The following is a 17303-nucleotide window of genomic DNA, read 5'->3' as shown; positions in this document are numbered from 1 at the left end:
TGCTACACACATCCATCCCTTATTTTACAAAGAAAATATTTATTTGCATAGTTAACACCCCATCTTGTGGCCTCTTAAGGTACTGATGACAAAAGTTTTAAAGGTCTGTTGTATTTTTGCAGTTTTATATTTTTGCTGCTCATCATGGAACATTCCTTGGGGACCTTATAAAATTAAAACTGTTTAGACCAAGGCGATATATAGTTAGGAGATTTCCTACCCATGGAAGAGAATGTCTACAATTCACTAGAGTGGCATTTATAATGCTATTATTTAATTTAAAAGCAAAGGAAACATTCTAAAGCGAATCATAAATTTTTATATAGGCATGTGAATATTTAAGATCTTTCCCAAAAATCTTCCCTAAAAAGTGACACTGGAATACTAATAAACCCATTAGAAGGACCTACTGTATAGCACAAGGAACTATATGCAATATCTTGTAATAATTTATAGTGGAAAAGAATATGAAAAAGAATATGTATACTTTTTCAGATTCTTTATATATATATATATATATATAACTGAATCACTCTGCTGTACACCTGAAACTAAACACTGTAAAACAACTATACTTCAATAAAGGAAAAAAAGGGACACTGGGCATTTTTTGTGGAATTAATGTTATCAGTATGTCAACCAAATTTGAACAAAGCAACAATGCTGCTGATCCACACCTTGTATGGAAATGTTACATGTTAAGTGGTAATAACACACCTTAAAGAAACTCACCAGTGCTAGCAATTTTAGTTACTATTAATAAACAAATACCAGGTATTTGTCCTTGGGCAAGTGGTGTGGCATGCTGTGCTCCACCATTTTAGGCCATTTTGGACACACGTTTGAGTCATGCCCTGGTTAAATAAGTACACATGGGGTTGTGCCATAAGGTTTAAATTGTGTGTTTTGATGACTGATCACCTTCTAAGTAAATCTTATAAGCCTTCAGCTCTAGAGTAAGAACTCAACCGTCCCTTACTGTTCTAAAATTCTGTGATCAAAGTTATTGTGATAATTTACTATGCACATATCCATATTCACATGTATGTGTGCTTGGCACTTACTAATACAGACATAGTCTGCAAAGCCCACTATGTACAATCGACACTGGTTTAGGAGTTCAGTCGGAAAGTCATACTGAGAAGACTCACTGGGCCATACTCAGTACCAGGCTCACTCTGGGGAAAGATGTCAGACAGGAAATGAAGCACATTGGCAGGGAAAAAACATGTGTCATCAGTGGAGTCCTCTTCTCCAGTGGCATGTAAGGTATATATGTGGGTGGACAGAGAAATCACTCTGGCTCAGAGAAGGAAAACCTCTCTGCCGTGGTATCCTCACAAACTTGAATGTGTTGTGGTACTTCTGGAACACGAGAGGGTGAGTGACTTGTGAGGCCATCTCTTACTCACCTCTCCATCTCCCTCTGGAGACTGTCATGAGACAGTCTGATGACACATGAAGCTTTCTGCAGGCTACATCTGCAGACTGTAAACCCCTACAAACCTGGGCTAGAACTGGCTCCTTTGTAACAGGGTATCTCACAACTCAGACGGCAGCCACCTGAACCCTCCTATAATCATTTCTGGTGTATAGGACAAGAACGCAAGGAACTGGCACCTTTGGCTACTCTTCCTTTGACAACCTATGTGAGTAATAAACTGTTTGGATCTAAGTGGCTCATTGTATCTTGACTGTTGAAACAGACCCTTGAAGCAGCAGAGACTCTTTTCTGCTGGCCTCGAAGGAGCAAGCACTGTGGGTTCTACAGCTGCAAGGAAGTGAATCCTAGCAACACCTACCTGAAATTGGACAGGAACTTCAGATGAGATCAAAGCCCGGGCGACGCCCTGATTTCAGTCTTGTGAGACCCTGCACAGAGGGCCCAACTAAGCAGTGACTGAACCCCTGACCCATGGAAAATGTGGGTTGATGAATGTGTGCTGTTTCAGGCTGCTAGGTTCAGGGTAACTTGTTATGCAGCAAGAAAAAATGAAAAATCCCATTTAGTATACCAATTTGTTGGTACCTTGATTCTGTATTTCAGAATCCATCAACTAGGATTTGGCTAAGTGTGGGCCTATTTCTTCACTTCAATGGCTATGTGACTAAAACCCAAGTATCTCATCAATAACTTGACACCATATTATAGCACCCTTCTCACTATGTGCCATCTACATCCAGACTTAGGGGAGCAACCACCCCTCCTTAGATCTTGAACCGGGGCCATTCAGTTTATCTTTTATAGCTTGGTAAGTTTCCAGGGCTATTTCACTTCTCCAGTTATTCCTTCTCCCTTCTTGTCTGGACTCATGTACTTCCTACATTAAATACATTCACTATAGCATTACCCACCATCCACAACCAATAATATACATAGAAAAGCTTTAAACTGAAAATTAATGAGCCATAAAACTTAGATCAGGGCTTCCCTGGTGTCTTAGTGGTAAAGAATTCACCTGCCAATGCAGGAGACATGGGTTTTATCCCTGATCTGGGAAGATCCCACATGCCTTGGAGCAACTAAGGCCGTGTACCTCGAGAGAAGGCACCATGACGAGAAACCTGCCCAGCAAACTAGAGCAGCCCCCGCTCAGCACAACTAGAGAAAAGCCCGCGGAGCAACAAAGACCCAGCACAAACAAAAATAAATAAAATTATTAGAAAAAAACACCTTAGGTCAATAAATGGGTTAGGATAAGTAATAGATATGAATACATTCTGGCAGTATATAAAAAAGATACTGTACTTCAGAAAACAATCTATTATGTTGCTTTTATTATCATGCTGAAAATGGGAATCATGTTAGACTAGGTTTAAAACAAAAATAGACCTTGAGATTATGCTAAACAAATGAAATTTGATATATAGTAATCAAAATCAACAACCAGGAATTGCATTTCCTTAGCTATAATTAAGAGGTAGCTCTGTGAAAATAAAAAGAATGACTGGGTTTTTACAACCTAGAATATTAGTTTACATCAAGGCTCAGCAAATTTTTTCTGTAAAAGATAAGACAGAATAGTTTTTAGATTTTGTGGATCATAAAGTCTCTTGTCACTACTACTGAAATCTGTCATTATAGTTTGAAAGCAACTAAGATAACAGGAATGGCTGTTTGAATAAAACTTTATAAAAACTAGATTTGGCCCATAGGTTGTAGCCTGCCAACCCCTGGTCCAGGTATAAATATGATAATCATTTAAACAAATAGTATCTCACAAACTTACTGCTTAATTTTATCATTTCTAGGTCCAAATCTTGGTCCAGATGGTCCTCTTCTGAAAAAAAAAAAAAAAAAAAACACCAAATACAATTAATAAGGAAAGCATTAAAATAAACACCAAAGCAGAAAATGTTGAATTCTAAACATGGATCATTCATCATAAGGAACCAGATTTTACTAGTATTGATAGAACTTAACAATATAATCATGTCTGTACTTCATTGGTACTTAGTACAGGCTGTCACAACTCAATTCTTCTGAATGTTATTAGTTTCGATATAATTCTTAGTTACACACAGATATTCTAATCATTAAACTTTGAAATACAACAACCAAAGTGCCAGGGGTTATGAATAACTTTATGATCAATTACAAAATCCGCCTGCAATGCAGGAGACCCTGGTTCCATTCTTGGATCAGGAAGATCCCCTGGAGAAGGGATAGGCTACCCACTCCAGTATTGTTTGGCTTCCCTGGTGACTCAGACAGTAGAGAATCCGCCTGCAATGTGGGAGACTTGGGTTCGATTCCTGGGTAGGGAGGATCCCCTGGAGGAGGGCATGGCAACCCACTCCAGTATTTTTGTCTAGAGAATACCCATGAACAGAGGAGCCTGGCGGGCTACAGCCCATAGGGTTGCACAGAGTCGGACACGACTGAGCATCTAAGCACAGAGAACACTCTAAGTCCAATTACCTTGAATTTAGGCTCTAATGAAATGCTAATTTTCAGGGATGAATATAGAGAAAAATCTATTCAAAACACTAAATTTTTTCAAGTATGTGTTTTGATTACTCATCTTAAACTTAGCAACACAACTAAAGGGAAATGTAGGAGTCTATGAAAATATTAACATTTCTCAAATTATCTCTCCATTATAGTCAAGTGTTGTATCATTTAAACCAATCCATTTTAATACTCTGGAAATAAAAATTTTTGGATATTTTAAGTAATTTTCCTTCTTCTGATGATAGAAAATAAGGTATAAACCACAAAACTCAAAGAATAGGTTCTGACCAATTAAACATTAATTTACCATTTTCCCCTACTCCTAGCTCTTGGCTCTACTTTGTGTCTCTATGAATCTGACTACTCTAGGTGTCTCAGATAAGAAGAATCGTGTGAAATGTATCCTTTGTGACCAGCTTCCTTCACTTAGCATAATGTCTTCAAGGTTCATTCATTTGTAGCGAGTTTCAGAATTTCCTTTTTAAGACTGAGTACTACTCCATTGTATGTACATACCATATTTTATCCATCTAGCCATTGACAGACACTTGGGTTACTTATACCTTTTGGCAATTATGAATAATCCTGGTATGAAAGTAGTGTTGAATAATCTTTAAAAATTATTTCGGAATTTTATTTGCTTTGTCTCCCTTTCAACACACAGACAGAACCACAGTGTATGAGAGTTGATTTTAAATAAGTGTGCCGGTTTTGTCATCAGGGCCTTTGGAAGTTGTACAGAATAATTTGGGAGTACACCTCCAGTGTACAGAGTTGGCCTGAAAAGTTTGTTTCTCACTTACATTCAGGTAATCATTTATTTGGCCAAAGCATCTGACCTTCTTTTCAATAATGAGTCCTTTGTTCACAGGTAGCTATTGCTGTAGTCTAAGGCTTCTCAGTGTAATTGGCACTGTTAGCAATTAGCTTTGTGACTCTGGAAATTTTGTTACCTGTAGGAAATATTCTTCCCACTTCATCTGACCTTCCTGCCAAAACCGATACTATTTCTTCTTATTGGATTTGCTTTCCATCCTGTAGGCTCTTTTTGTCGATTGCCTTATGGCTGTCAATTACTTTTATAAAGTGTTTTTTATTGGGGAAAAAAAGCCTTTACAAAAAACTCCACAACATTATAGCAGAGGGAGGTAGATGCTTCCTCCCATGCTTACCCTGCTACATCAACCTTCAGAGAAAACTCCTGCAACAATATGTCATCCTTCCTGTCTTTGCAATTAAAACTCAGGCCCTTTCTAATTGTAACTGCAAAGGATAAATCAAGTTAATTAATTCTGACAGAGCATCAGGGCAATTCAATGGGGAAAACATAATCTTTTCATCAAATGGTGGTGGCACATATGCCCCTTGATCCCCCCCTAAAATTATCCTTCACCTTTACCTCAACCATATATAAAAAATTAATGTACAACATATTATAGACCTAAATGTAAAGCCAAAATGTTAAAACTTCTGGAAGAAATCAAAGAGGAAAATCTTAGAATCTTTGAGTTTGGCAAAGATTTCTTAAATAAGCAAAAACAATAAAATAAAAAATTTAATAAACTGATTAAATTAAAACTCTGCTCTTCAAAAGACAGTTATAAAAATGAAAATATTAAATTACAGACTAGGGGTAATATTTGTAAAAACATTTATCTGACAAAGAACTTGTAAAACATATTAAAAAAAACTCTTACAACTTAATAAGACAAACTTAGAACTGGGCAAAAGATTTTAACATATACATCATGAAAGAAAACATGAGAATGGTAAATATGCACAAAAGAAGTTGTTTAGCATAATCTGTAGTTAGGGAAATACAAATAAAAACCATTATGGGATACCACTATACACCAACAAGAGTGGCTAAAATTAAAAGACTGACCATATACAGTGGTGATGAGGATTTGGAATAACAAGAACTCCCGTACAATGCTGGTGGGAATGTAAAGTGGTACACACCACTTTGGGAAACAGCTGTAAACATATACCAGCCATTTAAACATAAATTTAATGTTATGTATGTTAAGTAAACATACTTACCATCCTAAGTATCTACCCAAGAGATATGAAAGCCTAAGTCCACACAAAACCTGTACACAAATGTTTACAACAGTTTTATTTATAATAGCTAAAAACTAGAAACACCCCAAAGATCCATCAATAAGTGAATGGGTAAATGTTCATACAATGGACAACTATCCAAAAATAAAAAGAGACAAACTATTGATACATGGGACAGCATGGGTGAAACTACTAATACATGTGACCGCAAGGGTGAATCTCAAAATAATTATGCAGAGTGAATGAAGCCAGTAAAAAAAAAAGAGAGGTATACTGTATGATTCCATTTATCAAAAAAAATCTAGACAATACAAACTACAGTGATAGAAAGCAGACCAGTGGCTGCCCGTGGACTGGAAAAGTGACAGATTACCAAGAGGTTTGCAGAAACTTTTGAGGTGATGGCAATGTTCATTATTTGATTTTTCTAATGATTTCACAGGCATAGAGTGGATATGTCAAAATGCATATTGTACACTTTGCGTATTTTACTGTATGTCAGTTATACCTCAATAAAGCTGTAAAACAAACAAAAATAACTTACAGAAAAAAGTCCTCTTCTTCATCTGAATCATCTTCTAAAAGATTTCTCTGTCAAAAAAAGAAAAAGACTTGAGTTTTCAGATTCCCAGGGCTTATAAATTGTCAGGGACAGTGCAGTGAAACAAGTTCTATCCTGGTGAAAATTCTTAACTCCAAGCTTTCAGACAGAGGGAAGAGTAATTACATGTGCTTCACCAGAAGCTAAAAGATATGGAACCGCAGTGCAGACTTTCTAAGAAAATGCTTATAACACTGAATCCTTTGACTGACTGACCGACCACAAGGTAGAGAGAGGTCACTGAAGCTGGCGTGGGAGTAAGGAATGCAGGCAATCAGGAAGGAGCAAGTCCTTTCTCCTCCCTCTCCCTTCAGTCTCTATTTACAGAACCTAAGGAGTCAGGAGGCAAAGGAGAAATGTACTGCAGTTGCAGAGTCCAACTCCAGCATCAGAGAGAGGAGTAGGAGCAGATAAGGTAGGTTTTGGAGCTCAGAGACAAGGCTAAACAACTGGCACAGTCCACCTAATAGCAACTCAGCCCATGAACAGCCCTCTACACATACTTGAACTTCCAAACAAAAACAACTTTATACTTTTACCTTGTAAGATACAACTGTTTTTCTTAAAATGAGGAATACCTCACCCAAAGGCGAAGATACAAAGTTCCAAAAGGAGGCTAAAGAAGAGCAAAAACGAAACCTTTTCAGCATACAAGACCTCCAACAGTATAGACCTTGTAGGGAGAATAGTGCCTCCCCAGAGATGTCGACATGCTAATCATGGCAGCCTTGACTATGTTCCCTTGCATGGTAAAACAGACTTTGTAGAAGTGATGAAACCAAGGATCCTGAGGTGGGAAGGTCAATACGGATTAATCATGTGGGCCAAAGTCATCAGAGAGTTCTTAAAAAAGAGAGAGGCAGGAACTTCCCTGGTGGCTCAGTGGTAAGGAACCCACTGGCCAATGCAGGAGACAAGGATTCGATCCCTGGTCTGGGAGGATTCCACATGCCCCCGAGCAACTAAGCCTGTGTGTCACAGTGATTGAACCCATGCTCTAGAGCCCATGAGCCCCAACTACTGAGCCCGCATGCTGCAACTACTGAAGCCCGTGCGTTCTATAGCCTGTGCTCCTCAAAAAAGAGAAGTCCCCACTTGCCGCAACTAGAGAAAGCTCACAGGCAGCAACGAAGACTCAGCACAGCTAAAAACAAATAAACAGATAAAAGTAAACAAACAAACTTTTAAAAAAAGAGACAGGGAGGCAGAAGTGAAAGAGAGGCAGGGGACACTGGAAGATATTACACAGCTGAATTTAAAGATATAGGAAGGGGCATGAGCCATGCAGGGCATGCAGCCTCTAAAAGCTGGGAAAAGGCAAGGAAACAGCCTCTTTCCTTGTCTCCTGAAGGAACACGGTCCTCTCAGTGCCTTGACTGTAGCCCAGGAAGATCCACTTTGGACTTCTGGTCACTAGAACTATAAGATAACAAGTTTGTGTTGTTCTAAATTTGTGGTAATTTATTACAGTAGCCATAGGAAGCAAACACACCACCCATGTACCTTTTCTGAGAAAATTACCCAAGGAATTACACTGGCTAAGAAGAAAATTCGATCAGAACAAAGATCTTAAGATGGAGATTGATATACTCAGTATGTCTAATAAAATGTGTGGTCAAATCTAAAGGGAAGATGATAATGTGATTGTGAACTATAATGCACAGCTATTAAAAAAGAAAACATGTAATATAAAGAAAAACTTTAAAAGAATCTCAAACTTTTCTAACAAAACCCCAAAGCAGGAAGTGGAGAGTAAAGTGAGAAGTAACAGCAAAGTGACATGCTCTTCTTGGTGGGGAGAGGACTGGAGCAAGGGGGAAGAGGCCTAGAATGAACAGTCCGGAGGGGCATAGTTCTCAGCATGTTGACAGAAAACACAAATTTAAACATTATTGCTAACATGTACGGGTTTCCCATGTGGTGCTATTGGTAAAGAGCCTGCCTGCCAATGCAGGAGAGATGGGTTCAATCTCTGGGATGGGAAGATCCCCTAGAGAAGGAAATGGCAATCCACTCCAGCATTCTTGCCTGGAAAATTCGATGGACAGAGGAGCCTGGTGGGCTAAAGTCCATGGGGTTGCAAAGAGTCGGATACAACTGAAGCAACTTAGCATGCACACATGTTAACATGTAAAGTTAGTAAAAGAGAGAGAAGGAAAAAGGGAGAAAGGGAAGAAATTTTTTAACTGTCTAGTGGTCCTGTGGGCAGGGGAAAAGTAAGGAAAAATAATCAACTTAGCAAAAGAAGTTAGCGAAACTTGGGAAAACCTAAGAAATATAATGAAGGACTTCCCTGGTGGTCCAGTGGTTAAGAATCTGCCTGCCAATGCAGGGGACGCAGGTTCTATCTCTGGTCCAGGTTAGATCCCACACGCTGTGGGGCAACTAAGTCCACGCACCTCAAGGAGAAGCCCTTGCTTCTTGAAGAGAAAGCCTGTGTGCCACAACAAAGAGACCATGAGCTTCAACAAAAACCCAGTACAGCCAAAAAATAAATAGATAAAAATCATATCATGAATATTATTATCTCTGTATATTATTATAAATAATACACAAAGAGCAAGAAAAATGAAAAGAGGATTGTTCAATATTCATTTAACAAATATGTTTGAGCATCTTCTGTGTACCAGGCACTGTTCTAAGGACCAAGCACCAGCTTTGAACAAGACAGACAAGATCTGAGCTCTTATAGAAAAACATCTGATGGTGATAAAAGTTATGCAGAGAATTAAAACAGTGATGGGATAAAAAGTGACAGGGTGACTAAATGAGATTAGGCTGTCAAGGAAAATCATTCTCAAAAGGTGAAATTTAGGCTGAGATCCAAACAATATCAAAGAGCCAACCAGAGATTAAGGTGCGCATTCACTGCCAGCAGAAGAACCAGCTAGTGTAGAAAATGTCCAAATAAATTAGTTATCACAATAAATATGAACGGTCTGAATGCTCCTATTAAAAGTAAAAACTATATGCAAAGTTCAAAAAAATTCCAGCCAGTATCTGTTTATAAGAAATTGACCTAAAATAAATGTCAAATAAAGAATGGAAAAAAGAGAGAGATGGAAAAGATATATTAGCAAATTCTAACAAAAAGTAACAGACTGGGAAAGAAATCTGCAACATACTTTCAGTCTAAAGGGTCTGATATCTCTATTACATAAAGATCTCTGACAAACCAATAAGAAAAAGACACATGACAGAAAAATCATCAAAGGAGAGAAACAGACAATTCCTAACAGAAAAGAAATGGCCAATGACCACATGAAAAGATGTTCAAAGTTAATAATATTTAGGAAGATATATTAGTGATTTCTTTCAACAAATATTTCTAGAATGCTATTGTAGCTAATAAGTAACAGACAATCATTACATTTATAACACAGCTTATTTGCTCTGTTTATTAAAGGGCAAATTTATTTATTTGTTTATTAAATTTATTTATTTTTTTATTAAATGGCAAAATTATTTGCCCTGTTTATTAAAGATACAGTGTTTATTATAGTTGCCCAATGAGAAACACAATGAAAACCAATGTCTTTACACTTATCCACTGAACAAACACAAGTGCTAAGTATACTTTATCACAAAAAGGGTAACGGGATACAATGAGATATCATTTCACACCCACTAGGCAGATAATAACAAGTGTTGGTGAGGAGAGATTGGTGGTGAGGAGAAATGCAGAGAAATTAGAACTCTTATACATTCCTGGGTGTATACATTCCTGGGTGGGAATGTAAAAACTGTGCAGCCATTCTGGAAAACAGTCTGGCAGTTCTTCAAAAGGCTGCACACAGAGTTACTATAATACCAAGTAATTCTACTCCTAGATATTTACCTAAGAGAAATGAAAATATATGTAATGAAATGAAAACAAAACTTGTATGTGAATGTTCATAGCAGTAGTATTCTTCATAATAGCCAAAAAAATGTAAATAAGCCCTAATGTTCATTAACTGATGAATGAATTAAGTGTGGGATATTCATATAATGGAATATTATTCAGCAATAAAAAAGAATGAAGTACTGATACATACTACAACATGGATGAACTTTGAAAACATCATGCTAAGAAGCCATTTACAAAAGACAACATAGTGTATGCTCCCATCTGTATAAAATGTCCGGAATAGACAAAGCTATAGATCTGTGGTTGCCTAGGGTTGAAGGGATGAGGAGAACAGGGGTTGATAGTTAAAAAGAACAGAGTTTCTTCTTGGAATGATGAAAGTGTCCTAAAATTGACTGTGGTGATGATTACATAACTCTGTACTAAATATTAATTACTAAAATCCACTGAATTGTATACTTTTAATGAGTGAATTGTATGGCATGTGAATTATGTCTCAATAAAGCTATTATCAAAAAAGTGTAATAGAAAAGAGGAACAAAAGTTAAAAAGTTTTATAAAAGTGATTTATAAATTCTTAGAAAGTTATCAAATGTCATGATCTGATAAATATTCAAAAGGAGGACTCTATTTAAATAGCCAATTTTGTTCAATTCTGGTATCTAATATCCTATTTTTACAGCAAATTGTGGTAGTAGTCAACCAACAATGTAGAAAGGAAGTACCATTCTTTGTAGTAGAACTGATTGAGACTATGCTAAGTCGCTTCAGTCGTGTCCGACTCTATGTGACCCCACAGACGGCAGCTCACCAGGCTCTGCCGTCCCTAGGATTCTCCAGGCAAGAATACTGGAGTGGGTTGCCATTTCTTTCTCCAGTGCATGAAAGGGAAAAGTGAAAGTGAAGTCGCTCAGTCGTGTCCGACTCTTAGCGACGCCATGGACTGTAGCCTACCAGGCTCCTCCGTCCATGGGATTTTCCAGGCAAGAGTACTGGAGTGGGGTGCCATTGCCTTCTCCGCTGATTGAGACTACATATCTTATATTGTTGAGTATACACATAAAGTTTATTTTAAAAAGTTTATTAGCAATTTGTCTACTGGTGGATTCTATCCCCCTTCAAGCAAAACAAAAACAAAAACTGCACAAAGAGTTAGAATAAAGGGATGACAAATGATTCCTATACTATACTTCAAGATACCTCTAAATCATAACATGCTGGACAGAAGTTCTTTGTGCGAAAAAGGAGTGTGTAAAACGAAGTCAAGTAGACTATCAGCTCTATAGAGGAGAGACCATGCCCACCAGTTTTTAGCACAATGCCTATCACATAATAGGTAGTCAATATTTATCTGTTGCATGAATCAGCAAATAAAGGAACGGCAGGAAGACAGGAAGCGAGGGAGGGCTTCAGGTGGATGAATTAAAAAGAACAGCTCTCATTCCTTCCCTCAATAAATCCTTATTGGTTACTTATTCTAAAAGAAAGCTATCTACAATATTCGTATCAATGTTGTCTTCCAAAATGCTGCATAATTTCTAGATTTATACAACTCTGCATAGAATATTCCAAAATAAACAAGAAATTGAACATTATATAAAAGCTACTGTGGCTCTGAGCCAACTGCAGGACCAGAATCCTTTATCTGCAATTCCAAAATCTAAAAAGTTTTGAAAACCAGGAGATTTTGTAAGTTTTGGAGTCAAAACTCACTTGGAGGAAAAGCTGACCTGAATTGATATTAGCTAATTTATTTATATACTTAGTTAGAATAACCAGACATTTCACTGAAAAACATTAGTATGTTTGGAGGTGCTGCTCTAGACTCCCCCAGAAGACTGTTGTAAAATGTGCACTAACTACCTTTGTAAAACTGGAAAAATTCTGAGGAACTCCAACCACATTTGGCTCCAAAGTCTGAAAGAAGATATTGTGTATTTATACGAAATTCCCTTTGAAAGACTAGAAAGAAGCTGGGAACAAAATGTGGTCACTAATAGAAATAGAATTTGGCTGATTCCCAATCTAACTAACATATACTTTTTAATGTTTACTATGAAGTAAACATATAGGATTCAAATATAGCCATAAACATTAGATTTTTCTAAAATTATTTACAAAGGAAAACAAATCTTGAATCTTTCCCTTTTAAAGATTAAGATTCTGAACTTACCCTTTCACTTTTCACAGAACCTGTGACATCATCATCATTTAGGTGGCGCTTGAACTTGGGAGGCATCTTTTTTAATGAGGTACTCTTCTACTTCCCAGCAGGATGAATCTTTACCACCTTAAAGAGAAAATAAATTTCATCATATTTGAAACTTTGGCGTGCAAGCTAAAGTAGTAAAAACAGCACACAAGGCCCAATGTGGTGGGGCCCCCTCCACTTCTCTGACTTCAGCTGCTCTCTCTCACAGGGTCTCCACACCAGTGACCCCAGCCTCCCTCCACGCAAGGCCTCAGTACACAAAAAATAGTTAAAACCCTGAGAAAAATGGAGGTAACTTTTAGAGAACATGTGGAGAAAATCAGTGACAACATTTTTATAAAATGAAACAGAAGACTGCACAGGAGAGGAGGGAAAAACAGGAGGTTGTCCAGACATCAGATGCTTAAAGATTTTAATTTGGAGTCAGAAGACAGCAAACACTTCAAATTCTCTCACTCACTTTTAGTGAGCTGCATCAACAATGATTCCATTTCCTCATCTGTAAAATAGTGATTTCTAGGCTTCTGCATGGAGTTGGGACGGTCATATCAGATTAATACATACATGCAAAAACATTCTGTAAATTATAATGCCCTGTTCCAATGCATAATACTAGGTGCTCCAAGGAAATGGATATGTTTGCTAAGTACTGGGTTAAACAAAGTCAGGTTTTGTTTGCTATAGAAAGTCTGTTTTTAAAACGCTAATTTGCATTGGGTTTTTCCAGCAAAATGCTTGAATATGCAACATATTCAAAATTTTCTTGAGGAAAAGCTGACATATGCAAATAGAAGTTTTCAGTATCTTGGACAAGAAGATGGATGATAATGAGAATAGCTAAGGTGTACTGAATATTTTACTATGTGTTAGGCACTGTGCTCAGTAACTTACACACATTTTTTATTCTTTACAACACTCCTTTGAAGTAAGCACCAAGAAACCAAGAGAAAACTAAGGCTTGGTAAAAGATAAGTAACAGCATTAGTCACTCTACTGATTGAAATAGCAGAAACATAGGCCTGAATTATTAATGACTGTGCATGATCAATTTTAGTATTTACTCAATAAGTTGTCTATCAGGTTACACAATTTTGTTCTATAAAGACCATTTCCCTGTAACAACCCAGCAGCCCTCTTTCCCTTTGCACAGAACAACCTCTAAGATCTTTAAGCATAATTAGACATCAGTTTGGTGGTTAATATCATTCACTTAAAAAAGAATAAACAAGCCCAGAGTTCAGTTTCATAAACCAGATAAAATAAAATTTTAAGTTGACTTCCCAACCAAACAGATTGATACAAACACTTTTCTTTGATAAGAAATAATTTTCCAAACCAGAAACTTAATCACTTGTAACAAAAACCAAGTACTTGCTACCAAAGTAACAACTCGAGAGTTCTTCATTCTACAATATTTCTGTCACGTACATCCGGCATCTGACCCATTTTATTCCTCATACTTCGATTTCAGAACAATTCATCATGCAGAAATGTTACAGAAAGTATGGAGAAATAGATGACAAAAGAAGCAACCAAAGGACTCGAGCTTTTAATTATACCTGTATTTTATTTATGTTTTAAACCCTACTAAAGGGCTGCTTCAACATCCAAAGGCAAACAGCAGGCAGACTTACATAACATCTTTGTGAAACGTACAGTAAAACTACAAGTTTAACGATGAACAAACCCAAATTCAGGGCGCATAATCCAAGAATCAGCTTCATGAAGGCAAGAAATCAGCGACTGACAAACATAAAAGCCATCAGCAAAGCAGCAGGCAGATTATTAACTGCATTTGATGAACGACAGGGCAAACGATGATATTTGCACCAAACGACTAGTAGAAATAAACCATGTTCAGAAATTAGACTTATACATATTCTTCCTAGATCTCTCCTGCCCAAAATACATATAAATTCAGGTGTTTGTGTCTAGGTATATATGTAAACAACAGAACATTCAGTGATGTATTTCAACATCACCAATACATTTTTATAATGTCACATCACCATAAGCTTCTTATGCCATCATTATACGTTCACAGTTTTCTTTATTTTTTGAAGAGGCAGTACGTAATATACTTCTAACCTGTTGTTTAGTAAATGTTGGCTTCTTTTTTGCTTTACGCAAACAACAAGCAAACCAAAACGCCTACTATTTCGTTTTACAAAAAGCTTGAAATCTGTATAGAGGGTTCCCTTTTCCCAGCCTCTGTTCCCTTCCTGATTCCTCTTCCTCAACTCTCATCAGCAATCTTGGTTGGTGCAGTTTCACGGAAATAAGTGACTCGGATGGACACAGCCTGGAGATGTTCTTTACAAAAGCTGTCAAAGTGTTAATGATTCACCTCACCCTTCCGGTCATTATAAACGCAACAGGATTGGCGCGCGCTCTCCCGTCTTTGAATAAAGAAACAAATCCATCCCTCCAGCAAGCAGCCCCGTTCACCCGCCCCCGCATCAGTCACACCAGGTCACGTCCCCCGGCATCTGCTCCCGACTCTACTCCTTTCTGTCCCAAGATACGCACTCACATTCCGGGCTGCCTCCCACTCTTCTCCCGTCTTCCCTATCCCCGCCGCTGTTGTCCTCCCATCTCCCCAGAGCACCCTAAACAATTCCTATTCTTCTCCCCCTTAACAGCCCCTTATCGCCCACCCAGGTCCTGATCGTTCTTCCTCAGGGAACCCGCCCGTCCGACCCCAGCCTTTTCCCACTAGGCGACCCCCGAGGCCGGCCCCTCAGCCCGACGCGGACGTTGGGGGCTGCGGGGCACGGACGTCGTCTCCTTTTCCTTCCTCCACACATCCGCCCCTCCCGTCGGGCCCAGGAGGACGGCCGTACCTGAGTCTCCCGGGGAGCTCCCGGCAGCTCTCCCGGGCGGGCGACGCTGGAGGGGCGGGGGAAGGAGTGGGAATCGGAAGAAGAGAGCGGGGAGGGGGAGACAGTGGGCGCGGACCCGGCGTCGGCCGCTTAGGCGCAGCTGCTCCCCCCGCTCATCGAGCCGATCGGCCCTCCGCAGCCTGGCTCCAGGCGGAGGGGGCGGGTCCAGGCCGCGGAGATCGTCGAGGGAATCGATTTCTCCCTCAGCTCTCCTGTTGGAGGCCGCGGCGGACTGCGAAGCTTAGGCCTGGATGCCCCAGGTGATTTTCTGTGTTCAGGGAAGACACACAGTCGCGGGTTCCCGGGTCCCAGCCGAGGTCGGGCGTTCCGGGGAGGTGGAGGAAGGTCTGAGAAGTCACCCAGCGGGGGGCGCTGAAGGCCTGCTCGAGACTGGGGTTGATGAGGCGTTAATAAGGCGGTGCTTTGTGGGAGGTCCATCCCCCGAACTAATGCCGATGTGCCGAAAAACCGGGACGGCTCGAAGCCTGAGGACTGTCCTTTTCTGAAGGAAGGAGATCTCTGTGATCCCTTGTTTGTAGCATCAGAGTTAGATGTGTAGATCTTCGGGGTTACTAATCCCGTCTCCTTATTTTAGACTTTAGGAATCTCTCGTACTAAGAGATTTCCTTGAGGTTGCCCAGCTCGTTGGACAGATTTGAGTCTAGGTAGGACTCAGTGTCCTCTCCCCAGTATGCTGTAGAGTTCTAATCTAAAATGCCTGGGTCCAGACACCACGCAGGCACCGGAGCCTTATAGTGGGAAATCAACCTTGCACATCCATTCTCCTGTTCTCTTGACTCGGCCCACCTGTTCGCCCCCCGAGTTAGTGGCTTATTTAAGCCGATAGTGCCTGGGCATAGTAATCCAAAACGGTTCCAGTATTGTTTTTGTTTTGTCTTGTTTATTATCTATTCCTCCCAGATACGGCCCAGCTGGATTGTTCTTAATCTTTTTTTCTATCAATTTTTTTTTCTACATGTCATTTTTACCAAATATTTTTAAGTTCTTTGTTGAATAGTGTTTTGATTTAGTGCATATTTAAGCCAAACAAACACTAAGTGAAAGATACCTTGGTTGTCACTGTGCACCGGGGGGCTGGGATCCCTGTGTTATATATAGCCGTTTCCCACTAGCTATCTATTTTACACATGGTAGTATGTACATGTTAATGCTACTCTCTCAGTTCATCCCACCCGCTCCTTCCCCTCTGTGAAAAGTTTTTTTTTTTTTCCCTTCATGTGTGCACAAACCTTTTGAGTCTGCACTAGATCTTAGGATTCCAGCACTGAGACGCGGCTCCAGAGATGCAACTGAGTCACGTCCTGAGCCAACGTCAGCATCTATGTGCACAGACGTAGTTCTACCTGCTCTTGATTTCCCAGACTGCTCTTGATTTCAGTGATTGTATTTTTTGGTTCCAGAATTTCCATTAAAAACAGATTCTGATCCCCTGGAGAAATTCTTTAATCTTTTTGTCATTTGGGGGAAAATTTTTAGGGGGGTGGCTGTACTGTGTAGCATGTGGGATCTTAGTTCTCCGACCATGGATTGAGCCCATACCCACCTGCATTACAAACATGGAGTCTTAACCCCTGGACCACCAGGGAAGTCCCATTTTTGAATATTTGAATCAAAGTCCTTGTCTGTTAATCTAATATATGAATTACCTGTGGGCCGGTTTCTATTGTGTATTTTTTTTCTTGGATTTTGGTGCTATGACTCTCATCTCTGCTGGGTAG

The 17303-nt window shown here is 39.2% G+C and overlaps 1 protein-coding gene across 14 annotated transcripts in view; it reads right to left on the bottom strand.

The window, feature by feature from the left end:
* Positions 1-15682, bottom strand: part of VAMP4 (vesicle associated membrane protein 4) — a 29312-nt gene extending 13630 nt beyond the window's left edge. For 9 of the 14 annotated variants that reach the window (XR_014053423.1, XR_014053422.1, XR_014053421.1 and 6 more), the window contains exons 1-4: positions 15526-15682; positions 12644-12760; positions 6564-6610; positions 3231-3281 (exon numbers count right to left, since the gene is read on the bottom strand). Coding sequence is in view for 9 of the 14 variants with exons in the window: in XM_081489474.1 (XP_081345600.1) it covers positions 3231-3281; positions 6564-6610; positions 12644-12709 (164 nt within the window). In the remaining 5 variants the exon portion in view is untranslated. Of the gene's footprint in view, positions 1-3230; positions 3282-6559; positions 6611-12643; positions 12761-15525 lie in introns of those variants that run through there. The other 5 variants (XR_014053424.1, XR_014053425.1, XM_081489475.1 and 2 more) reach the window with 2 other exon arrangements.
* Between the last annotated feature and the right edge of the window lie 1621 nt (positions 15683-17303).

Source organism: Giraffa tippelskirchi, chromosome 5 (assembly GCF_054371585.1).
Source record: "Giraffa tippelskirchi isolate mGirTip1 chromosome 5, T2T-mGirTip1v1.2.pri, whole genome shotgun sequence".
NCBI lineage: Eukaryota > Metazoa > Chordata > Mammalia > Artiodactyla > Giraffidae > Giraffa > Giraffa tippelskirchi.
The sequence above is the reverse complement of the archived record's forward strand: the minus strand, read 5'-3'. Positions and strand labels throughout refer to the sequence as shown.